Raw genomic sequence first — 25,128 nt, forward strand, 5'->3', positions numbered from 1 at the left:
AGGTACAAGGCGGCTTGCAACCTATCTAGGGCTTCCACGGCGAGAATTCACACAAGGTGTCTAGCGAGGCAAGTCAAGTAATGTGGTGGCTCGACTTGTTATATGAGTAAAGGTGGATGGGATTGCAGCGGAAACAAAAATAGCGACAGGTGATTGAACTACGACAACAAACACACCAAACCAGCAACAGGACTCGACCACGGACACAAACTCAACAAAGCAAATCTAAAACAAAATTGCAAAGGCTAAAAAAGGTGATAGAACAATGGAAAGTGTATGTGTTTTGGGGCTTTTTGTGGACTATAGGCAATGAACACGAGATGGATCTAAGGGGAACACGATAATATACCTCACGAGTAACCTGGAATCCTGATACCTCTTGATGTAGCGTTGACCCGATCTTCCGATAGGTATGAATAATTTGATTGGTGGAGAACTCGACGTTGATGATCTGGCCTTCTAATCAGACATGATTCGAACCCCTACAACCACTACAACGCTGCTCCATTGGTTATCAACCAAGCACAACTCGATTGACCTCGCCAAGAAGACTTACCCTGCGAGCGAATCGAAGAACACAAGCAAGAAAGTATAAACACACAATCTGAAATTGCGGATGTATATAAAATAGATCTGAGTAAAAGGTTCAATCTCTCAATTCGAAAAGACTAATCGACACAATCGAGGAAATCAAGAATAGGCCCCTGGATCACGGTAAAAGAACTTGTCGCCATAGTTACAATGAATCAATCTCAATTTCTCAATGGAAAACTAAACAAAACCTAAGTCTCTCATATGACGGCTACTGAGTTTATATAAAAAAGGGGCGAGCTAGGGTTGGGGACGACCAGGAGAGGGGTGCCCACAACATGGGCTTAAGGCCCGACACGATACAAGGTCAATTTGATCCAAAACTGGTGACGCAACATCTTGTCATGGTCACATAGAATGATCCACGATGCTTCTGGAGCTAGGATCAGAATCAAATGAAAGGTTTCGTCGTCTTCTTTCCAACGCATCATAGAACGCCTCGTTTCAATATCGTATGAAGGAGATATCGCTGTTTCCGTACATGGTGGTCGGCTGAATCCGAACCGCACGCGAAGATCAAGTTGGTGATGACTTATAACTTGAAGAAGATCAATGCTCGTACGTCTCCATCACGGTGATGTCCTAACATATATATAAATTAACAAACAGAGATATTATACAAATTAATCAAATTAAAACTATATAGGAAACTGGCACGAGCTACCTCTTGGATGCATATTGTTATCCCTTTGTATATTCACAAGGTATCGAAGTCTCTCTCTATCGATTTTTTGAGCGGAGGCATCGAAGTTTCAACTATATGCTGACCGACTAAATTATTTCTCGTTGCTTCCCAGGGTTTGGAGAACGTTGCTCCTCCCTGCACCTCCGCCGGCTGTGGCAAACGAAAGTCGCAGCGGATGAGCACATGCATGAGTAGAGGCGTGTCCTGGAGACTAACAAATTTAAGGACGGGGCTTAATAAAAATAGGGTTAAAATACTATATAATTTTGAGCTAAATAAATATAGGAATAAATATAGGGTTAGATTCTATTACCACTTGTAGCCATGAGTGAAACTGAGAGATTAAAAAAAATAGAGAGCTATTTGATCCCGCGATAGCTTTTCTTAACGCCGATGAAGTGGAGATTCATTTCTGCAAATTTTTGAATCGACTATTTATTTCTGCAAAATTGTAAAAGAAAAAATATATAAAAAAATTCCACCCCTTCCCACCCGAGCCCGGACGCAGGACAACTGGACAAGACATTGAAGAGGATAGATCGAATCAATAGCCAACTCCTCTCGTCGTCCTCGCCTCCAAATCGAGGTAGACCCCAAACCCTAGCTATTCCCAATCCGGCCGCCGCCGCTGCGGCGTCTACCGATCCGTTAGATCCATGGCCGCCGCCGCTGCCGACGACTCCGCTATACCCAACTGGGTGATGCTGGAGCGCTTCGTCTTCCGGAGGGACGACCCCAAGTCCTTCCGCGAGGACAAGAGGACCTTTGCTTCCGGCACCACCCCCGCCGGCACTCAATTCGACGTCTCCTTCATCCTCGCTGAGCCTCCCACCCCCTCGCGCCTCTACCTCTCGTGGCCGGAAGGCCCCAAGCAGGAGGACCGGTGCCACCTCGCGTGGCGGCCAACCGCAACCTCGTCCTCCTCAGGCTCGACTACCTCATCGACGAATCCGAGCCTTTCGGGGAGGCAGTGCATGATTACTTCATCTACATAGCTGATCCCTCCTCACAGCGGACACCCCTGCTCAGACGGCTGCCTCACTGCACCGAGTATAACGCTTTTTTTGAGATGCCAGTTACTCGCGCGTTTCAGCCGCTGGCTGTTGGTCTGTTGTGCCATGGCGAAGACGAGTTTGCCGTGGCGCATCTGGCCATAACCAGGTCTCGCATAACATCAGATATGCAAGCTGAGCTATGCGTGCTACGCTCGTCATTGTCCTGCAGTGATGATGCCAAATGGGAGACCAAGATCCTTCCGATGCAGTACCAAGATGATGAATACTCTGATTTTCTGTACTGGGTGGTGAATGGTGTAGTTCCCTTCAAGAATGCCTTGTGCTTTGTTGACTACTCTAGAGGCATCCTTTTCTGCGACAGCGTCTTTGAAGACAGCCCCAAGGTCTCCTACATCCACTTTCCTCTGGATACTTATGTTCGAGTAGATCATGCCCATGCACGCAAGGGGCTGTACCACGGCTTGTGTGTCTGGCCGTCGGTTGGTATTTGTTGATGTTGCCCGTCATGATGGAAAAGGTTTGGGCCCGATGATGCCCAACACTGGTTTCACCCTCACCTCCCGGACATTGAAGATGACAGGAAATTGCACCACGCAGTGGGAGTGGATTGATGATGCTGTTGTCACTACTTCAGGTCAACTGTGGCATGCAAACACCATCGAGAGTCTCCCTCATGACATTGTGATGCTCCCATTGCTGAGTATGGATAAGGCCAATGCTGCGCACCTTGTATTGTTTGACTGGGATGATGGCAGAGTCTCATTAGTTTCCATCGACTTGAGTAACAAGCAAGTGATGGGCTCAGTCGTTACATACATCAAAGGGAAGGATGATACTGCTGATGCTGACATGATCAAGGCAAAGCCAGGTTTCTTTGCACACTTTATTCCATCTGAATTCCCCAAGTTCCTGGATCTCAGGTAATTTCAGCTAGCGTTGCCTCCCACTTTTACTTGAGCACAATTTTTTTTCATGCAGCCTTTTGCTCTTTTTTTTCCCTGCTGGCAAGGTTTCTGCCATGTTATTCTTGAAACCTTTGAGGAATCAACAGAATGTGCTGGTTGCTGGGAGTAATATGGATCAATGTTTTCAAATCATTATGTTGAGTCTAGTCGCTGGGGTACCAACTATATGGCTAATCGTGACTAGGCAATGATTAAATCGAGCTCTGGGACCAGTCAATCCAGCCCTGCCTCTAGTAGAGAATGATAGAGTATAACACAAAGGTGACGAACTGATCACTTGGTTTGAGCCCAATACATAATAGCGTGCCAGCGTTGTGCTTTGTTTCCTTCACTATTTTGATTCTACATGTCAAATTATTGAAAGGTTTTGTGCAGTTACCAACGACATGGATCCTCAGAAGTAGGTGGCACTCAGCGAATCAGCATCATATCGAAGAAACCCTGGGTCTTCTAAACAAACTGGCTGGAATTGTGGAAATTAATTAAACTTAATTATATCCATAATGCCTTCCTTTGTGTTATACTCTATCATGAATTAGCTCATGAATTTGACAATGTGATTAGCACAGTAAATATGTACTAATCATGAATTAATTAGGCTTAATAGATTCATCTCGCGAATTAGCCTCCATCTGTGCAATTAGTTTTATAATTAGCTCATGTTTAGTCCTCCTAATTAGTATCTAAACATTCGATGTGACAGGGACTAAACTTTAGTCCGTGGAACCAAACATCCTTTAAGTTATTTTTTCTGTATGATGTCCGAGACACCTGAGAATCTTTTATTATTCTTGATAACCATGGATCCTGTCAAAATAACTTCAGCAATGGGTGAATCTAAGACTATAGGAAGCCTAAATTTCAATTTGTACAGATTATCTCTGCTGAAAAAATTATTGAAATCATCAGCATGTGTTGTCGTAGCTGACAATTATTGTTTCCTATTTGTATTGATGAAGTTCTTGCTACTGTATTGCAGGAAGAGAGAGAATCATCCATAAGTCCTGTCACCATATCGGCCGTCATGTGTGTTGCATCTTCATTGTCCAGTTCGTAGATGACGTTGTGCTGGATTCTACTGCTGACTTTGTTGAAGGGCTACTTCAATTCTGAGTTTAGTGCTCAGCTTTTGTGTGTTCGCTGCACTTGTGTACTATAAATAGCCAGGAAAAACACCTTTACCAGGCTCATGCGTTGAACTATATGATAATGCTAGATGATGTGTCCATGCCTTGCAAACGACTTCTAAATGCCATGCGAGTTAAAAATCCTACAATCATATTTCGTGGTAGTTTACCTTTGCACAATGAAACTCCTCACTAAAAGCACAGGTCAATTTGAGGGACTATTGTGTTATTTTTACAGGGATCTAATGCCATCAATCAAATTGTAAAATACAGACAGGTGCGCGTGGAATGGACACTTGTATTCATTCAGATTATGTGATATTTCATACCTAATGATTACCAGGTTGTCACGCCCCTACATGCAAAATTGGTCTATAGACTGACACGAGATGGGATATGAGCTCAAAAGGACGTGAGAGCTGTATTATCATGTAGCTCATGACCTGGCAGAAGTGAATAGTTGCACGAAATACAACATTGCAAACAAGGCTTTTATTCATTTTCTCTGCTGATGGCACACGGTAGCAGAAGCAGTGCCACCAATTGGTGAAAGATTTTCAGTAAACTAAGTGTTTGACAGAACAATATGATGCCACCAAAGCAATCTGCATGAGTTCTACCTCCGGAAGTCCAGATGCTTGCTCTGTTTCATTGCTGTAGCTCATGGCAACTCTGGCAGCGCCATGGTCATTTGCTGCACCATTTTTCAGAATATGTAAAATTCAAGTCATACCATGCAGTTGATGGAGATAAAGATATGCTCCAAATGAAATGAGAAAAAATAATCATATTTATTCTCCAGGCACCACTGGAACTCATTCCCGATGTCACTTGTCTCTGCCTGTGCCTACGTCGAGGAAGCAGCATGCGAATGAGAAAGACAAAGATACGAGCAAGCCCGTACTTGCTTCACAATAGCTTTTAGAAACAAGAAGAGCAGGCTTTGCTAAACTATCTTGGGCAAAATAAAAAAAATACCGATTCAATTTTCAATTGGTCGAACCTGCTCTAAACTTTTAATGAAAATCCTGAGAAAAATTTTTAAATAACGCTTGATAGAAATAAATAGTTCGAGCAACAATTCTGCAGAATTTCCGGAGTGTATTGACTTGGATAAAAATAATGTTTGGGACAACAATTGATAGCATTAAGTAGTTCGAATTGATCCTATTGGCTAGATGTGCTGAATCCAATGTGCAATGTTATGGGTACAATTCAGATTTCAGAACACCCAAGGCGTTCGCCGTGGGGTACTTGAGCCGGTTCATGGAGCACCCAAGGCAAGGAGCTCATGGTTTTTGTGAGTCAACCAAGGTCTAGGACTTGTGACCGTAGAGATGGTTCAATGCATGCCTTGTTCAAAGGTTGGAATAAGGACTATTTCTTTTTCTTAAAGAAAGATATCAACTGAGCTTCCAGATGTTCCAAACATCGTAATTGAACTTTCCAAGATACATTCTCGAGATAACGGCACCGATAGATAAATAAAACCAAGGACCACCTGAAGAAGCTCGTGAAAATAAGTACTCCGTTTAAGATACTATATGCACAATAATCTTTACTCGTATACATTTTCTGTACGGCCATGTACAAAGTTCAGCTCACTGTCAAGAGGTAGACCATAAGACTGCAAGCTCAAAGAATAGAAGATTATTACACACCACCCAAACTCTACCTTTTGTACATCAGGTGCTCGAGAAACATACATTGGACGAGTAGAATAAAAGTTATAAATCATATCAACAATCCCAGTTAAATACGGTGTTTCCGAAACAACCGTTCTTGGGCGTAATCTTCCTGACACTATCCTGGAGAAACTGGAGCGTGCCTGGAGACATGTGAGCCCTGTCCATTGTGTTAACCTTCGGCGCCTCTAGTATCGACTTTGGCGGGGACAAGGCACACTGCATTGCCCAGATTGCAAGGGGGCGCATGTATATCAATGACCTGTAGTGGCCATCCACTGTCCATGCTTCTGGAGTTTGAAACCAGTACCTGAATTTGTTCAAGGAAATTGATTATTAATTATTAGCATAAATAGGTCCAATAGTGTGACTCCATTTTTGTTACAAAACAAATTGATGAATGCGCTGAATCCAATAAAGTGCGATCATAAAAGAACTACATCCATTGCCAGTAACAATAAATAATCTTAGCAGTCTTAGCTGGAACTAGAACGCAGCTATGATTTTCAGCTGTAAGCAGCATTAACTTCGCATACTGAAGGAAAATGTACAGTAATATCTAAACCTTTTATGACTTTATCTCATACTATTACTTAACCATTGTCATCTCAAATGAACTAGTATATGAGAACTACTCACATTACTATGCATATCATGTACTGGGAAAATGATGCTAGGACTGGAACTTTTATATAGCGAAACAAAACAAGAAGCATACCCATAGCCCTCTTCAGACCATCCTGCAATATAAATGCCTTCTGCAGTAGTGAAGGCCTGATGCTCCATTCCATGAAGCAGCATCGTTGCAGCTAAACTATATGTTACTCCTGTCCATATTTCCCTTGACTGCATACAGGTTTCATCTACCTTCCCGTTCGGATGCATACCATTCACGGCTCCCATACGTCCTCCTTTCACCCTCATCACATTATAGTCAAATATTTTCTGAAGCGTGCATTTTATCCTATCCTCATCAAATAGAGGAGGCAACCCTGACGATGCAGTATACCATTGTCCAGCCAGCTGGTCTGCCTGGATGGAACGGCTACTGTAACTTGTTCCACTGTCATAATTGAAGTATGAACCATTCCATAATCTGGCTTCAAATACGGATTTAGCTTTTGCAAATCTTATCATGCACCTCTCAGCATAGTCAACATGTCCAAGGCTGCGGGCCAGTGCGGCTGCAGCTTGCAGGGCAGCAAGCCAAAGGCAACCACAGTACGCACTTACTCCTTGAACTGTCCAAGCATCATAAGTTTGATCAGGAAATCCATCATTTTCAATCATACCATCACCATCATGATCAAATTGTTCCATATATTCCATAGCAGTACAAACTGCAGGCCAGACATCCTTGCCAAATGACATATCACCTGTTGCAGAAAAATCTCTGTAAATCTGAAGCACGAACTTGGGATTGAGATCTTTCCATCTACTTGTGTCATGGATGTTATAAGCATTCAATTCATGCCAAGGATCATGTGCTCCAAGGTCATGGGCAACAGCTCCGATTACTTTACGAATCCCCCAGGTACCATCAGCAAGAAATCTGACTCTACTGTTATCTTCCCGCAAAACAGCTCTAGCAAAATCACGTTGAATGCTTAATTCAATCTTAGGAAACAGATCCAAAAGAGCAAAAGAGGCATAGAAGTGTACGTCGTAAGTGCACCACATGAAGTACTCTATTCCTTCCAGGTACAAAAACTTCCCAACGTTTTCTTTGTCATCAATCTCATGTGGGTCAAAACCGATTAGGGGAACTGTAGAATTGCAACTGCTATCACGAAGTGATGAATCACTGTCCTCAAGGAGACTTGAATTTGACTTGTTATCAGCATCAACCACCAAAGATTCACTATCTGTCATGTTCGGAAATAAAAACTAAAAAGTTTCACTATCTCAGAGTAAAAACAATACAACATACAGATACCAAAAATTGCAAAATGATCAGATTAGTAGTTGTAAAAATTAAAATATCATTTTTGTATTGTCACCTTCTATGAGACAAGGTAATCAGACCAAAAATTGACAGCCCAAAGGATCAGAACAATGGGATTTGTATGCTAGAGATATTCTGCTCTTGAATCAATCTAGTATTATGTTTTTATTTATTTTATTTATTCCAAAATAATTTGATCATTAAAAATAGAATCTACATATCAACAGCATGCACAAAACAAATTTTTCAAGCAATGCTTTCATAGTATCATGGACAAAGCAGTACTCCATAAAGAATTTATAGTGAACATGGATCAATGAAGAAGAAAACTTAATGTGCATATTGCATATTTAATTTATACTTTTTCCCAAAAGAGATCACTCAGAGATTTAAGTTAATTGCTGATTTCCAGTAATGTATATATCTAAAATCATTCAAGCTCTTTGTGTTACTTGCAGACTAAATACGACTGAGAGTAGAAAACTGGAAAAAAGGAAAAAAGTAACAGCACATGCAGAGATTAGTACCAATCCAAACAGTTCCTCCAGCAACTAGGAAGTACAGCTCATTGAAGAGAGTAATTTTGTACCTGAAAGAATTAAATATGATAAAGTCTGGACATCTTTACTTATCATGCAGATCAAAATCTAAAAATATCAAATTAAATCGTATGGTCTCTACAGAAAATATGAAGTGCAAGCATGAATTACAAGTAATTGATAGTAATCAGGAAGTAAAACTATCTCAGAAGCAGTCAAACCAGTGTAATTCATGCACAGCTAAGCATGTACCATTCTGGAAGCCTCTCATCACTGAGAATCGGGGTCTGCCACTTATCAATCGCCTCTTCCCAATATTTATACTCTGAAAGTCACATTAATAAACAAATCTTCTTGAGTAAGAAAAGTAACTAGAAAAAAAAAACTCAACCTGCAGGGGGTAAGACAGCCCCCGGGTTCTTTCTAAGAGAAGTAACTAGAGAAAGAAATACATCATGAATGAAAGGAAACATTAAATAATGAATGAATCAAAACAGGATATTCAAATATGATAAGAAAGCTAACAAGTATTATTATTGTATGTTAAATATATGCCACGAGTTGAGAAGAAAGATATACATTGTGCAATGGATGTTTACAGGAAACATACTCATCAAAGCGTCTTGTACCAAATTTACAGCTGATCTTGGCGAAGTTCCATAGAATTTTGTATATCTCCTGTCAACAGAGCATGAAATAAATCTTATTAACATAATAGGAAGCTAGGAATCCTGGAGTTTTGCTATCAATAGTACAAAATCATATCACTAAGGAGAGCTTAATCAAAGACAAGTATTACCAATGATTAGCTTTTCTCAAAATATAATCTGATTACACATAGGTTTCATCAGTCAAACATGTCAGCATAAAGTTATGAGACATTGGTTATATGTAGATGAAGGAAAAGACTAACAGAGTGCACAGACTACTCCCACATGCATTGTCCAACAACTTCTTCATGGTTTGTACTAAAGGAATCAAGAAGTATTTTTTTAACAACTGATCTGAGTTGTGTCAATCCCAATTTGGTTCTGTTATGATTGTCACCAAGTTAGGAATAAAGAATTTACCTGTAGTATGTACTTCCCTTTTTAAATTTAACCTTAGGAGAAGACCAAGCCAACGCAAATACGACTGTACATCTTCCATGTGGTTCAACCCAGGTGGAAGCAGAAACTGCTGCACAAACTGTATCACCCAGTGAAGAAGGCATGCTGGCACCAGCATTGAAATTATCTCGGTCAAAGGAACCATCCTTTACACAATGAAACAAATGATATACAGCCTCAATCATTGAAATTACAATCATTTGGTTATTTCAAAAAAGAAAGTAGTTACACAAGATTTGCCTTTGATGCACTAGAATACAATAATCTCAGGAAAAAGGGAGTTACAGGCAGGAAAAAAGAGTGGAAGGAAAAAAAAAGTAAAAATCACCTGGACCATTGTGCCCCACATTTCCCTGGCAGTAACAGAACTTTCTCCAGAAAGCCCAAAAACAGGCAACACTGTGACGTTTACATTTTGGTTTTCACATGCCGCAATTGCAAATGTTACAGGAGGATTATTATTGGCTGTCCTGCAATGTTATTAATTGTGAATAAACAATAAAGATATCACATTAGAAAATTTATGCAGAGAACATCACATATAGAGCCATAATTTCTTCCTTCTTTAGGCAAAGAATATGGGTGATTTTAGATCTGCTACAAGCTCCTAGTAAAAATGGAATAATTAGAAATGCCATAGGAAAACAACAATAGCAAAAGGAGTGATCAGTTGATGACTTGCTTGTGATGTAGAAGAACGCCAGAAACTCCATTTTCTCCTCTGCGTGTCAAACAGAATACAAATCATTTCACTACATTGAGCACAAGCAATTGAGAACATATTGGACTTCTGGTGATGATTACTAACATGAATGGCTCATTTACATGACCGCCAGTATGATGTGAAAGTCCTCCTATAGAATTCTAGTACAACATCAAGAATACACCGTGATTAGATCTAACATATCATAAAAATCCAAAGTTGGTGCAAACACCAGATGGAAAGTAGTAGCTAATACCGCCCAGGTCATCAATAGGCTAACTTTTGCCCTTTCCTTTCCGGTATTCACTAGCTGCAGAATATCAGAAACAAAAGTAAGAATATGAATAACACAAAAGCTAACATACTGTAAAAAATATTAATAACACGCATGTCAAACATACAGTAAATAACTTCAACTAATATTGTAATTAGTCTCTTAATTAGTTTACTGTAATGCCAGTATGCCACAGTGGTTAAAAAGTGTTCCGAATACTCACTGACGCCAAGAACATAAAAAGGTTAGAATGCAGTGGAGCTTTTGAATGTTAACAGTAAAGAGTTTAGATCCACAGCTATATGAAAACATAAATCCAATGTTGGTTTTCCATAAACTTTACTCCAAAAAGGAAACGAAGACTTACAGTGTATACAAAAACAGAGGTAGGAAGGCTGCTCTCTTGATAGTTGTGTGGAATAAATGGTGATATTTGACGGCAAGATACTTTCAGCTCCGGATCTGGTTCGCCTTTAAACCAAAAGAAAAGAAAACCTTATTTGCAGTCAATAGTTTTCTAAATTGTTTTCCATTTTCTGTGTCTACTTCTTTACAGTCAAATGGTATAAACCTAAGAAACCTAATGGGAATGGGCAAAAAAAAATGAGCAGCGGCAAAAGAGAGAGTGAGCATTGATGCTGTGATGGAGATTAGAGATCAAGCTAATAGGAAAAGAAATAATTACTCAGAAATAACAAGTAATACATTACCATCATAAACAGTCCATGCTCGAGGAAACAGAGCATGGTATGTTGAACGATCACCCTTTAATTTCCAATCCCAGGATGATATACCATCATCACTAGATTTCCTAAAGGGAGAACGAGAAAAAATGAGCAGTGAATGAATTTTCAAGTTGAGTTGGTACTAGAAATAAGAATAAAAAGAAGAAGCTGGATCAAGTTTAGGCAAGAATAATTTAACTGAATATAGAAAGTAACAAAACTAGAGCAATATCTTTACACCCTTAATACACATGATTCATAAACCCATCTGGTCATACACACAGAAATATCATGTGCCAACATGTGGGCCATACCACCACTAAAGCGGAAGAATACTCTTCTCCCAAATTCCTGGACAGACCATATCTTTCATCACCAGACCCTACTTATCTCAACCAACTCCCTAAAAGCCTCTAACAAAAATCCCCCGCCCGCATTAAACATATCAATTTATAACAAATTCTAGTCTTATACTTCTCCTAGCAGCCCTTTTATCTTCATCTCACATAAATCTTTACCATGATGTCATGCCATCCCCTATTTGTCCACTTAATCTACTAGTCAACGCAACCAAACAAAGCTACAGAAGACTCATGCAATCAGGCTTGGTCACTGTCACATTTTCCCATCTCGATTTGACCCAATTTGGCCATAAGTAGCACATATGAGCACAGCAAAATAGGCCATGTATGACATACTGGCAAGGCATTGCCACGTGCAGTGGAAGAGGCGACGACATGGATGCATGGTGTAGAGATTATGATAAGAGCGTGCTCAACATGCTTGGTAATATGATTTTTTTTTGTACATAGGAAATATCAAAGCATTTTGTCTGAGAAAAATAAAATGTAATGGTGCCACATTAGAAAAATGGCATATCCCACTTCAAATAGAAATGATAATAAAGATTACAAATATAATTAGTTGTTAGTACGTATATTACTTGCATAATCACAGAATGAAAGAATCTGGTACCAATGAGAAAAGAATAAAGAAGAAAATAGTACTTCAAACCATCAAGTTGACCAGGGGCCAAAACTGAAGCATATTTCTTGTTTCCTCCCCGAGCGACAAAGATCTGCAACAATCAAATAACATAGTGAATAAACATGATGAGCTTGTCAGTCAAAATTTAGACTTCACAGCAAAAACCTGCACTGCTTGATTAAATATACATGCAGAAACTTAGGCATGCGGATAATACATCAGGAAACTTAGTCAATACTCCAGATAGTAAACTGACATGTGGTCTCACTTTTCAATGTGCTCATAATCATTAATCCATTAGTGTAGTTTACTTTATCTAGATGTGATATTCCTATCTACCAAGTGAGCATTACAACAAGAGATTTGGCAGAATTGATCAATTGTTTGAGGAAATAATGAAGGTTTCAAATCAACTATCTGACTGGAAAGAACTGAAGGAACAATTGCCGGAAAACAAAATCATTTAGAAAACCTCAGTTAACAAAATCCTATTTTTTTTCTCGAGAAAAAATGAGGGATGTTGTGGTGAAAAACAAATCTGAAGACTTCAGAAAATTAGCAAAGTAACTGTCTGATGTGGATGAATCCATTTTCTTTACCTAATGAAATGTTTCTAGGTCGAACACTTCAAATAATCTGAAAAAGACACATTCTTCATGACAAAGATCTCACCAGATCTTTTTCCTATAATGAGGAAACATGCTGAGTTTAACCTGCCCTACACTACAGCTAATATTTTTCTGAAAACTTTTTGAAACTTGCATATCTGGTTTCATATTAAGCTTCTATCATGAACCTCTAGTTAGCAGGATCTTAAGATACAGCAGAAGAGTGACAAAAGCATAAGAGTGATAAGGTCTCGGAGTTACCGAAAATTGATTGGCCATCACAGGTGACATTTCACAATAACCAGGAGTTATCTGCCAATGCTTGAATTCTCCCCTAAAGCCTCTTGAAATGCTGCCAGTCCTGCAAAGGAAAGGATTGGATGTACACAGTAAATGTTTGTGAAAACAGAAAGACAGAAAGGCTGGTTGTAAAACTAGTAATCACACACCCCATCCCACCAAGAGGTACTCCTTGTGATGCTGAGGGTTTGTTGCTCTCTCTAGTGAAGGGGTCGATTGGTGCTTTCTGCCAATTTGTAAGTTGTCAAGCTAAAAGTGAACCATCAGAACAGAAGAACAATTAACTCAAGGTACATTTGGATGTATGAAATGTGACAGTATATCACCCTCCCGTGAGAAGCTTCTTCCCGAATATATGACCAAAGTCGGAGACCAAGTTTCATCTAATAGTCAGGGAAAAACAGTTACTTTATAATGCTGATTCTTCATGTTTCACATCAAGACTTCAGCAGATGATACAGAGAAGGCAGGTACAACTTCCATGAACAAGGAAATCTGAAAGCTGCATTTTTTTTTCCATACCATTCTAATTGCTTCTCTGAATGTAACATTGAACTCTTTCAATCTATTAGCATGACTACTTAGTTTCCTTCTCCATGCATGCTCTGGTGGTGAACCATCATCGAAGTCAAGCTGAGTGTTGCCAAAAAAAAATGATTAATAAGGGGGGGAACTAGTCACAACAGAATTCCATACCATACCCTGGACTACTCACAACTTTTTACCTACAGCTTAACCAAATCAAATGGGAAAAGTTCTTGACAAGCTTGTGATGCTTTGGTGAAATACAGATGATAGCAATTTGCAGTTTTTATGTTCAGTAAAGCCAACGAAATTCTTAATACAGCTACAAACACTGGAGCAAAATGCAGCCTTTTGATCTGCAGAAATCAGTAAAACAAGCATATGGATCGAACACAATTTTGGAAATACTTTCTAGAAAAGGCCATAAAAGGTGGCCCTGAAAACACTATCTCCATAAGCAGCAAGATAACAGAATAAGGTATCAGATAATAGACTAGCTCACTAGAATCAACATTACCCATCAAATCATCTATGTCAATCAAATTTAGTAACAAGGCAGGTGTTACATTTTGGCCACTTTCCCTGGATAGGTGAAGCAATATCTCCAGCCAAGAACGGTTTCAGGATTAATTAAAGGAAGAAGAGGAGGGAGAAGGGTCTTACCAGTTGCAGGGTGCTCCTGCTCACGAACTCATTGGCACGCCACGAGCGCTTCCTCCGGGAGAGCAAGTTTCCGCTCGGCATTCCGCCGGACCAGCCCAAGCCCCAAGTTTAAGGTCCCCAGTAAAGCAAACAGCCAAAATCCAACTCGAAGAAAAATTTGGGAATTACTAAAAAATTGGGAGAAAAATTGTTCTTTTTTCGAAAGTAAAATAAAAGCTGGTGTCGGATGAACGAACAACACGAGGAAAGTAGCGAAAAATTTTGACCCCAGGAGAGCACGATTCCACCCCTAATTTGGACTGGAACTAACCGATATTCCGAACAGATTGAAACTAGGAGGGGGAACGACTGTAGTGGAACGAAGTCGTAACGAATTTACCAATAAATGAAAAGGGCCGGCAAAACCAGCAAGAAAGAATGAACAGCAGCAGCCATAGACGATGGAGAATGAAGAGCAGCAGCCACAGACGATGGGCTCCGGCTCGACGGGATTAATGGGGAAGAACCTCGAGCTGGACCGGCGAAAGCCACGAGAATCGCCGGCGTGTTCGAGGGGGGAAGCTACGAGAAATCTTTAACCTTTATCTTTATTTCTTTTCAGTAAAACAAACGAGGAAGAAGGAGAAGACGCCCCGTCTCGGATGATTAACAATCCGGCGGTCGCCGTCGATGTCGCTGCAGTTCCCTTGCCGGGTCGCCGGGACGGGACGGCTAGAACTGTTATCTAGCGAGTGGACTACGGCCGCGCGGGCGCCAGATCAGCAGCGCAGGTGTCCTCCCCTCTCCTCTCTCTCTCTACTCTGCAAATAGCGAAATCTTTCTTTCCCCTTTGACCCTTTCCGCCGCCGGGTCTACCCTACCAGCTTCCGTCGCCGGCCGGCGGCAACGTGGCGAGTGTTGACGAATGACGACGGCTCCTCGTGCGAGATTGTTGGAGGAAGCTTTTGGCTTTTGGTTTTGGGCCACGGGTTCTCTAGTCGCCTCGTCGGCACGTCGCGTGTGCTTTGGCGTGTCCGTTGAGATACGCTGGCGGCGGACGGCAAATGTGCTTGCACGGCGAGCAAGGAAGACATATGTTCTTGAGTGCCGAGGGGATATTGCTTCGTTATATTGTAACGAAAGAACATTACCTTCCTCGCAAAAAAAAAAGAAAAAAAGAGCATTCCCTGTACCTGTACTACTCCCTCCGTATCAAAATATTTAAAATATTTATCGTTGTTGACTTTTTCCTCCAATGTTTGATCATTCGTTATATTCAAAAATTTATTGCAAATGTAAGAAAAGATAAGTCATATTTAAAATACCTATGATGGTAAAGTAAGCCACAAACAAAATAAAAATGATCCTTATGTAATTTTTTAAATAAGATAAATGGTCAAACGTCATGATCAAAAATCAACAGCAACAAATATTTTAATACGGAGGTATATAATTTCTAGATTTCGCATGAGGCTATTCCAATATACTATTACACGAAGAATAAAGAGGATTACATAGAGAACACTAAGAATATTTCCCAAATTAAGCACAGGTGGTTTTAGCGAGTACTAACTTCTCGTGGAAGTATGTGTGAACCTGTTACGTTTCGAGGTGCATAAAACACATGGTTAGAAAGTTCCTCAAGTATACTTTCCAACACAACAAATGAAGCATCATTTGTAGTTTCCCATAAGAAGTAAGGCCATTTTAGTTGACACTGCACATAAATTGAGAACTCAAGGAGACTTTATGAATGCTTGAGCTTGTTAGCCTTCCATCTGGCAATGCGGTTTCGGTTCATACGCAGCTAGAAGAGTTGTTCATAGTATAAATATTACCTATGTGCTATAAAAGAAACAACTTTTGATCATTTAATAAACTCACATGCCTTTACGAGTGCCTTGCCAGTTGCCACGCATTTGTTCTTACGACATCTTCCTAAATTTAGGAGAGATCTCTGGAACCCCTAATTTGTGCTAAAGGTTTTTCGAGCCTTTTTGTGTGGACTAGTATTAGATTGTGATTATGCGATCATTTTAGAGTCCTCAAGGTTTAGGATTTTAGTGTCTATCTCCACTTTGCTTGCTCACATCCACATGTTAAAGCTAATTATCTTAGTTGTCCACAACTGCTTATCTTTCTTCGTCTACCTACTGCTTCCTCTGGTTCTTTTACATATCATATTATATTTGCCCTAAGTCAAACTTGTCCAACTTTAATCAAATTTATAAATATAATAATAATTATACTAACAAATATATGTACTATCAAAGTACATTCCATGATGAAATCAATGAAACAAATTTGATATTGTAGATGTTGCTATATTTACCTATAAATTTGATTAAAGTTGAACAAATTTGACTTAAAATAAACCTAATATGATATGTAAAAAAACATAAAGAATATAATAAAAGATCACTCAGCCCAAAGGGTCCATCAATGTCGATGTGGTAATAAATTAATTAAAGAATGTAGGTGCTAACATTGATTGATAAGTTGCAGCGGACAGGTCCGGCCGATGATGTCCAGTCATGGTGCATCCTTTGAGAACATGATAAAAACCCTTTGTACCATCTACTCCCTCCGTTTCAAATTACTATTCATTTTGACTTCTAGATATACGATATGTCTAGATATGTAGCAAATGCTATGCACCTAGAAAACTCAAAACGAACAGTAATTTGAGATGGAGGGAGTAATATTTTATGGAGGTTTGAGGTGGTTCTAAAAGTAATTCAAGTAATATATTGAATTCTTTTTTTCTTGACGAGATATGTTGACATTTTAACTTATGCTGGCATGTTCTTTCTAGCTCTTGAGTTACTTGTGAACACTACAAGCAAGTTTGGCCCATTAAGTTTGACAAAAGCAGGCCCAGTATCCTTCTACTGACGCCTCAGGTCAAAAATTAAGGCAAAATCAAAATATATTGATGGGCCACAGGAATACCAATTTGATAGTTGCCCTTTCTCAACTGCAAAGTTTTTTTTTAACAAAAACATACGGAGCAAATATTATGCGCCTTTATTGAAGAAAAACAGCAGTTACCAGGATTTGAATCCCAGTTGCTTTGCTGATCTAGCCATTAGAGCAACTCCAAGAGACTGCTAATCTTACCCCAATACTTTTCTTAGGGAAAAAAAGAGAAAAAACGAACTCCAACTGTCCACCCAAACCTTCCCTAATTTTTTAGCAACGCTAAAAACCAGCCTATCACCGCGTATATTTTAGCGTTGGCATCCCTCCCCCAATCCTGATTCTCGCACGCTCGCGCGTCCCTTCCGATGCGCTCAATATGATGACGTGGTCTGTTTTAAAATATTGGAAACTATTTATTAGCAATCTGCTGTGGATTGATATATTTTTAGAGGAAATTTTTTTTATAAGAACCCCCGATACATAATTTTGGGGAAGAATTTTTTGAAATACTCTTGGAGGAGTTGCTCTTAGGCCTTGAAAAATTCAAGGATGCTCGGTCATCTCAACTGTACTCCATCAAACGCGGCCCAAGTGGTTAGATTTACACTGTAAATACCACGCATACTGCGGCCCAAGTGGTTAGATTTACACTGTAAATACCACGCATAGCTTGAGGCTTGAGCACCGATCAATCCATTCCATAAATACACCCACAATATAGCACGGTATCGCCAAAAAAACCAAGGTTTACAGCTATTACAAGCCACCCTCAATTAAAGAATGAAATAATTATGTTAAAATTGAAAGCACAATGCCGCCATAGCAAGATAACTTGATTTCCATCACAATCTCAGAAGCAGGTAATGCTCCGATGCCCGCCTTTTTCCTTTTTCCTGTACAAGAAGGAAGAAGCTTTCTGAGATGTCGTTCACAGTTCTAGTGAGGTTGCTGGGCTACCGAATTCCATGATAGATTAACATTTAAGTTCTCCATCTCAAGTCGACTCATGTCTCATGCCATGCTTCTTCTCCGTGAATGATCTGCACCATTTGACCTCGGATTCGAGGAATGCTCCACCCCACCAATGCTTTTGGGTTCAGAAAGCCTCTTCAGCCGATCACTGAGTGATTCAGTTGTTCCACTTTTCTCTTTCTTCAACCCAGTTATGGATGGAACCGATTTACTCAGTCCATTGATACCGTTCGCTTTAGGGCTATCACTCCCTGGACCCTTCCCATTACCTCTTGTGGCAATCCTCTTTTGTCTCTCCAATTTAAGCCTCTCTAGTCGCTTTATTTGCTCTTCTTCCTGCAAATATGAAAAGTTACTAGCAATTCAAAACACGGATGGTAAAACTTGTCGATAAGATTTAGGTTATGCATAAGAATCAAACGTCTGATAAACTCACATACAAATATATATATGCCCCGGAAAGAAACCGCATGCTCTGTTTTCATAAGCATTTTCAACAAACACAAATGATCAAGTAGGCAGATTTTTCAAATTTAAAAGTAAAGGCAATGGCATGGTTCTGGAGGAAGATATATATCCTCTTTGTTTCCTGGATGTAGATTACATTGTAAGTAAAATTCATAATATTTCTGAAATATGAGAAATTATTCCAGAGTTTAAGTGCTTAACTAAGTGAAATTCTATCTACCTTACAAGAACTGCCAGCAGGTATTATTTCAGAAGCTACACTGAATTGTTTTTAAACTAATTGAACCAAATACTGCTGCCCGATACACAAATGTTGCATATCTTTCAGCCATTTCAAATGCGCAGAAGAGGAAATTGAATAAAATGTGCGATACCTGCTCTTTCTTCAGTTTCTGGAGGTCTGCTTTATATGCCCGCAGGTTCTGTGCACGTTTTTGTGCATCATTCAGCGGAGTCCTTGGAGCTGATAGCCTCCTCAATAGAGCATCTTTCCTTCTTTTATCCGAGCCATCCTTTGCATTCCTTAGCTTCTCTTTCTCTGCCTTTTTTACATCACCCTCAGTAACTGGCAAGACATCATCTGCTTTTGCATCTTCCACCTTCACAGTAGTCTGCATCAGCATGTGGCTTTCATAATCCATTGCTGGGTCATATCCAAATGAAACATCTTCAAATCCACGCTCTGGCACCAATTCATCCGGCTCATAGAAAAGTTGATGTCCAGCCTTTTCATCTGATGTTTTATGAATGCTAGCAGGAAGCTCAACGTCTATGTCAATGGTAGTTCTATTTTCTGCTCCAAAATTATCCTGTGAGCTGGACCTAAGAGGAATCATAAAGGACTCATCTGCCACACCATTCCTATTCTTGTCCTGATGATCAGGATTCTTGTAACGGGCCTCTGCAAGAGGATCCAACAGGCTACTTCTGTCTATATGGCTTTCCTGACCATTAATCATGAAGTCATCACCTGTCCCTCTCCTGTACCTCCCACCACCAGCTTCTATCTCCTTCATTTCACCATCAATATAGCCTCTCCCTTCGCCAGACATAACAAGTTCATCATTGGACATAACCCGGATAGCTCTAGTCCTCCCATTGGCTGAATCAAAACCAACTGTGTTACGTTCATGGACATTGCCAGAATCTCTCTCAGCCAAAAGCATAGGATCAGCAGTGTTTACATTCTTTTTCCTCCGTGATGGGGGTTCTTTTTCACCAGCAAACATGTCTGCATCACTGGACCTTGTTTTTTCTTCTGCTCTTAACAAGAAGTTTTGGAATGCACTCCAGTTACCTTGCTCTGCATCTTGACCATTTGATGTTTCATCCTTGCTATACTCATCTCCTGAATCAGAAGTAGTTTTCCTACCCTCCTTTTTCTTTGAACTTGAGCTTTTATGCTTCCTTTCTCTTGATTTCGTGTGCGAATCATCACTGTCCTCAGACACATCAGAACTTGATTGCGACTCACTCTCTGATGAGCCATGCTTTTTAGATGTTACATTCACATTCTTGATAACAACTACACTAGGCTTCTTCTTTCCTGACCTCTTACTCTTTCTATGTGACTTTCGACCATGAGAACTTCCTCTTTCTGAACCGCTATGGTCACTTTCAACATCAAGAGTTTCTGGATCCTTGCTATCCGAGGAGTGCTTCCTCGAAGATTTCCTTCCAGAGTAGTGGTACCTGGGATCATCCACTGGAGGATATGGATGGTAGTATGGATTCACCCCAGGATAGAACGGCATGCCTTGCATAGCATATGGTGGGTAAACAACTCCCCCAGATGGAGGATGCATTGCCCATGGGGGATATGCTGCGTGAGTTCCCATCTGCTGGCCAGACTTCTGATCTGCAAAGTAGAAAGCAAATAATTTCTTAAAATTCAGTAGTAAAGGGGAAATTTAAGGCGCTTAAAAGAATGACAGCACATAAACTAAACACATGATTGCACAATATTTAAGTCTAATTACTATTTAAATGAACTTTTCTGAGTGCATGAAAGAACTTTCGGTTAAGAACAAGCTGGATAGGCATTGCCGACTGAAGAGAAATTACAATCCATTTCATTCTTGAACAAGAAAAATAGGATAGCACATCCACCTAAAAGAGGCACTAATATATGAAATGCTAATATTTAAAATTATTCATTTCCCCCCTTCTCATGACCAGAAGGCTTGAAACATAAAAGAATATTACTTTCCTTCAGTAGTACTTTCAGTAAATGCTTATAAGTAACATGCTTAGCTTATATGAAATGATATTCTTTTGGAGGGAGTACTTCCATCCAAGGTTCAAAATCGAAGTGACGTGCTTTCTTTTGGGAAATGCAACAACATATACCAGATTTAGCTGCATCCTCGCCATTTGCCTCTCCATCAACAGACCCTGATTCCATATTTTGCTTCATGTTGTCACCCATGAACACAATGCCAGATGCATTAAATGGAGGAAATTCAGAGCGTGTAGACATTGCTTCAGGTTCAACTTCAATCCATTGTCCAGTTTCATGCTTCTGCTTCCACAGTTCAACAAAATGGGAACATGCCTTCCTGTTCAATCAGCCAAATTGAGGCAGTTAGCATGCAAGATGTCTGATAAGATGTTATAGTTCGATGAAATGACTAAACTTGTGTCGTTGTACAAATTGATGAACAAGTTCAAGAGAAGTATTAAGACCGGAGCATGGAATAGTACAGTTTTCCACAGCTCATGTTTCTCATCAGAATAAACCTTATAAAACATCTGAGGTATCCACACTATCCTGACATGCTAGAATAAAAGAAGCAGATGATACAAGCGACATGGGTAGGAGCCCCAAGGTCAAGCTAAAAGCACGAAAGATATTAAGATAACTAGCTCAGTCCAGCATACAAAAACACTTGAGTAGTCTCATTATTCTTTGTTGCTTGGGAAATTTGGAAGCACAGCAATGGGTGTTTTTCAGATGCGGAGTTGCCTTGCGTTAGTATTATTCTTAGAGAGGTATTAGGGGAGGCTTCTTTGTGGTGTGCACCAGGAGCGTCCGGTCTTAGGCTGCTTGCCTTGTGTTAGCTGAGTTGTGCTGGTCGTGTTTATATTTAGCACATGGCACGTCATATGTAATTTAGTAATGGCTTGAACTGGTTCTGTACCACATTTTTCTTCTTTAAGATGTGATACGTGCTTACGTAGCTCTCCTGCATATTCGAGGGAAAAACACCAAGTAATTAATGGTAATGCTATACTTACATCAGACGTGAAGCACCAAAGCGCTCTGCAAATGCAATCAGGCAACCCAAGTTGTCAATGTCAAACCCAGCCGCCACAGCACGAGCGAAAGCCATAGCCTGCTCTTTTCGTAAGACAGTTTTGCGGGTTTCAAGCACTCTGAGCAGTTGAATTCTGCAATGCACGATAAAAAATGTATTTTTTAACAGCTTTCTGCAAAATACTTACAATACATATGCTGCTTCTAATAGAGATCACAATAATAGAACTCCGAATGAATAATAATGTTCTCGTACCTTTCTACATTATTAGATATCCTTAGTTCATTATTGATTTTGTAAAGTATGACTTTGTACAGCTCTATTTACGGAACTGAGCCTATTTCTTCTTATTTACAAGGCCACCTAATTCCTCCTTGGTGGTCAAGTTTTTACAGCTCTATTAGCCAAAAAATGTGAAGAGTACTAGAGAACATTCTATTAGAAAAATCAAGATGTGTAAGTACTTTGAATTTTCCTCCTGCGCTGTTGTTTCATTCTGAACTGGTGGCGTCGACCCAGGCTGTGATCAACCAAACATCTCAATCAGAATGTAGAGTTGGACCACCACATTTACAATAACAAAATATGGATCATACCTTGTAGACAACAATTGCCGTGGCTGCATCAGGATCATAATTTGCCCGACCACCTATAAGTGGACAAACAGCGTCAGGCATGTTGTAGCAATAAACAAATAGATATGACAGGGTGCAACAGGCAAGGCAAATAAAAAGATGAAACGCTCAATCCATTCCAGTCTTCCCCTAAATGTGGAACATAATACCATCCAGAATTCTCGGGTTGAGAGTATGATCCTGGTAACAGGAGATTCTACAATACCCCACTGAATAATTATATGGTTGCACAATATGCCACTGATGTGAGCTTGACATGTAGGCCCAGGTCCCACATGTCATCCTCACATCCAATGGCATATTAGGGGAAGATAGTTAAGGCTGCCCTTCAATCAGATGACACAAATTGGCTCATCCTTCATCCCTAACATTTTGGGAGTTGAATAATTAAGTACCAACTTAATATGGTCCTTGATGTGATGTTGCATCAAACTCCATAATGACTAGATTCTAAAATAATCAGAGAGGAATGCAGCTTGCTTTTCTTTTTGGTGGCCCAATGAAATGGCATGCACTATCTATACAACATGCTCACAAAAAGCAATCAAGGTTGGTGCTATGTCATACTACCTTCATTGCTTTCAGTCAACTTTCTTCCGTGGTCTTCGACCTTTCAATGGCAAAGCAAGAATATGTCATCATTGTGGGAAAACACAAGCAACAACCCATAAGCTACAATCCTCCACTTACAGATCTCAATCCAAGGTTGTCATTGCTCTGGATAGCAATGGCATCCTCAAGCTGCAGGATCTCAGACTCTAGTGTTGTGACTCGCTCAAGGACCTCCGGAGTACTCACGAAACGCACAAATCTGCAAACAAAGTTGACATAAGAATGACCCAACAGGTAATGCCAGAAGTAAATGTACTGCTGTAGAAATCTAGACGCCAACCTCTCCACAGTGCCTCTAGTAAACCATGGCGCATCGAACCCTGAGCTTGGTTCGAGCGTGATCGAGTACCCTCCCTTGGCAATCTGATCCTGTGCGGCCTTCAGGTGAGCCAGGAACGGTTTCAGCAAACCGGATGCAAACTTCTCCTTCCGGCCATTTGCTATCAGAACCAAATCGAACCTGAAAACAGTACCAGGACAACTTCCGTCAGATTGGACAAAACAGTAGAAATTGAGCAGTTATCGGGAGACCAGCAATCCCAACAAAACAGTAACAAAGATGAAATCATTTGCTCGGTCAAATCGCACACAACTCTCTTCAGTCCTGACATGGACAAAACCATCTTAGGACAGTGCAACTACACAGAACTGTTCTTCAAATGGCAAGCTTCCGAGTATACCAAACTGTAAAATGCACGGCGCATGAACCGTCACAAAGACCAAAACTTTCCAACCGCAAAATAATCGTAAAAATCAGTTCTTGCCACCATTCCAGAAACGAAAACCCAACGAAGGAACGCACGATCCACCGAATCAAAGCCGCTTCACGCGCAGATCTAGGATGCTCTCACCTGGTCCGGGTGGGGGTGAGCTGGAAGACCACCGAATCCAGCCGCGCGTCGGGCCTCATCGCTGACGCAATTCCCCACAAGAACCTCCCCTCTCCCGGCTCTGCCTCTCCTCTTTGTATCAGATCTTGAAGCCAAAAAGGGAGCACACAGAAACTGCAACAAGAACCGGCGCTTTGCTTGTGCCGGATGCTAACCTCCCCAGTGGGGGAAAAGAGGACAAGCAGAAGGGAGCGGCAAAAGCGGGGGGAGAGGCTATAAATCTCGACCAAATGCTGCCCTGGCGCGGAGCGGGGGGAAATATCCTGAGAAATTCAAGAACATGGGGTGGATGGGAGGGAGCAGAGGGGAATGAGTAATCAATTTCCCAGTACTAAGAATTCGATGCGGTGGCAATAAATAATTCCTCGGCACAAGAACAGTGTGCGCTGCTGCGGCTGCTGCTCTGTGTGAGCGTGAATGAGAGAGAAGGGAGTGGAGGTGGTGCTGTTGCCAGTAGTGGCATTTACTTATGGGCAGAAAACAAAATGGCTGGAAAACCATGGCTCTTTTGACTTTTAGCCCTCCGCTTTTGTTGTATTGTTGCTAGGATTAGCACTAATCCCATGCAAAGCTGGGTGCTTTGCCAAAAAAAATAGATAACGTGGGGCTTTGCTGATGCTTGGAAGGGAGACTGCACTCAGCCGGCATGTTTGCGAAGGCGCCATTCCAACCACCGTTGCGATCTGCCAGCCGGAGAAGAGCTTGACATGAAAGGGACCTGACAAAGATGGCCTCTTTTCCTGGGAAAATTTACACTAGCCAGCAAGCACCAAAGCTTTCTAACTTCTTTTTTCCTTTGTCCTAGCATCGCAACCCTGTCACGGTAGGTACTTTGCCGGGAGTGCCAAACCGTTGTTGTTGTGATGTTTGATCTTCAAATTCTTATTTTGCTACTCATTGATTAAAAAAATGGGGGATGATTCCTTATTTATGTTATTTGCAACCA

General features: G+C 40.6%; 3 protein-coding genes across 4 annotated transcripts; 1 reads left to right on the forward strand and 2 right to left on the reverse strand.

The window, feature by feature from the left end:
• The first annotated feature begins 1,791 nt into the window (after window positions 1-1,791).
• LOC111256327 lies at window positions 1,792-4,493 on the forward strand. Its single transcript, XM_022824144.1, has 2 exons — window positions 1,792-3,212; window positions 4,237-4,493. Exons 1-2 carry the CDS (start codon window positions 2,722-2,724, stop codon window positions 4,256-4,258), a joined length of 513 nt encoding a protein of 170 aa, XP_022679879.1. The 5' UTR covers window positions 1,792-2,721; the 3' UTR covers window positions 4,259-4,493.
• Window positions 4,494-5,898: 1,405 nt separating this feature from the next.
• Window positions 5,899-15,448, reverse strand: LOC101773845 (non-lysosomal glucosylceramidase). Of its 2 annotated transcripts, XM_004956029.4 has the most exons (18): window positions 14,448-15,448; window positions 13,782-13,892; window positions 13,586-13,642; window positions 13,409-13,485; window positions 13,221-13,320; window positions 12,372-12,442; window positions 11,350-11,450; window positions 11,007-11,110; window positions 10,622-10,675; window positions 10,471-10,526; window positions 10,345-10,383; window positions 9,991-10,132; window positions 9,624-9,808; window positions 9,164-9,231; window positions 8,806-8,878; window positions 8,542-8,603; window positions 6,788-7,934; window positions 5,899-6,379 (listed from the first exon to the last, which is right to left on the reverse strand). In XM_004956029.4, the coding sequence occupies exons 1-18, from the start codon at window positions 14,526-14,528 to the stop codon at window positions 6,124-6,126; spliced, it is 2,784 nt and encodes a 927-aa protein (XP_004956086.1). In that variant the 5' UTR covers window positions 14,529-15,448; the 3' UTR covers window positions 5,899-6,123. The 2 variants fall into 2 exon arrangements, with proteins under 2 accessions (XP_004956086.1, XP_012699545.1); XM_012844091.2 differs by lacking the exon at window positions 14,448-15,448 and having other exon boundaries at window positions 6,020-6,379; window positions 13,409-13,508; window positions 13,782-13,837.
• A 2,557-nt stretch (window positions 15,449-18,005) lies between these two features.
• LOC101774245 (COP1-interacting protein 7) lies at window positions 18,006-24,630 on the reverse strand. The gene is made up of 10 exons (XM_004956030.4): window positions 24,144-24,630; window positions 23,573-23,752; window positions 23,371-23,491; window positions 23,251-23,290; window positions 22,642-22,694; window positions 22,510-22,565; window positions 22,026-22,178; window positions 21,138-21,346; window positions 19,163-20,646; window positions 18,006-18,656 (listed from the first exon to the last, which is right to left on the reverse strand). Exons 1-10 carry the CDS (start codon window positions 24,200-24,202, stop codon window positions 18,360-18,362), a joined length of 2,652 nt encoding a protein of 883 aa, XP_004956087.1. The 5' UTR covers window positions 24,203-24,630; the 3' UTR covers window positions 18,006-18,359.
• Between the last annotated feature and the right edge of the window lie 498 nt (window positions 24,631-25,128).

This window comes from Setaria italica, chromosome II, assembly GCF_000263155.2.
Source record: "Setaria italica strain Yugu1 chromosome II, Setaria_italica_v2.0, whole genome shotgun sequence".
Classification (NCBI taxonomy): domain Eukaryota; kingdom Viridiplantae; phylum Streptophyta; class Magnoliopsida; order Poales; family Poaceae; genus Setaria; species Setaria italica.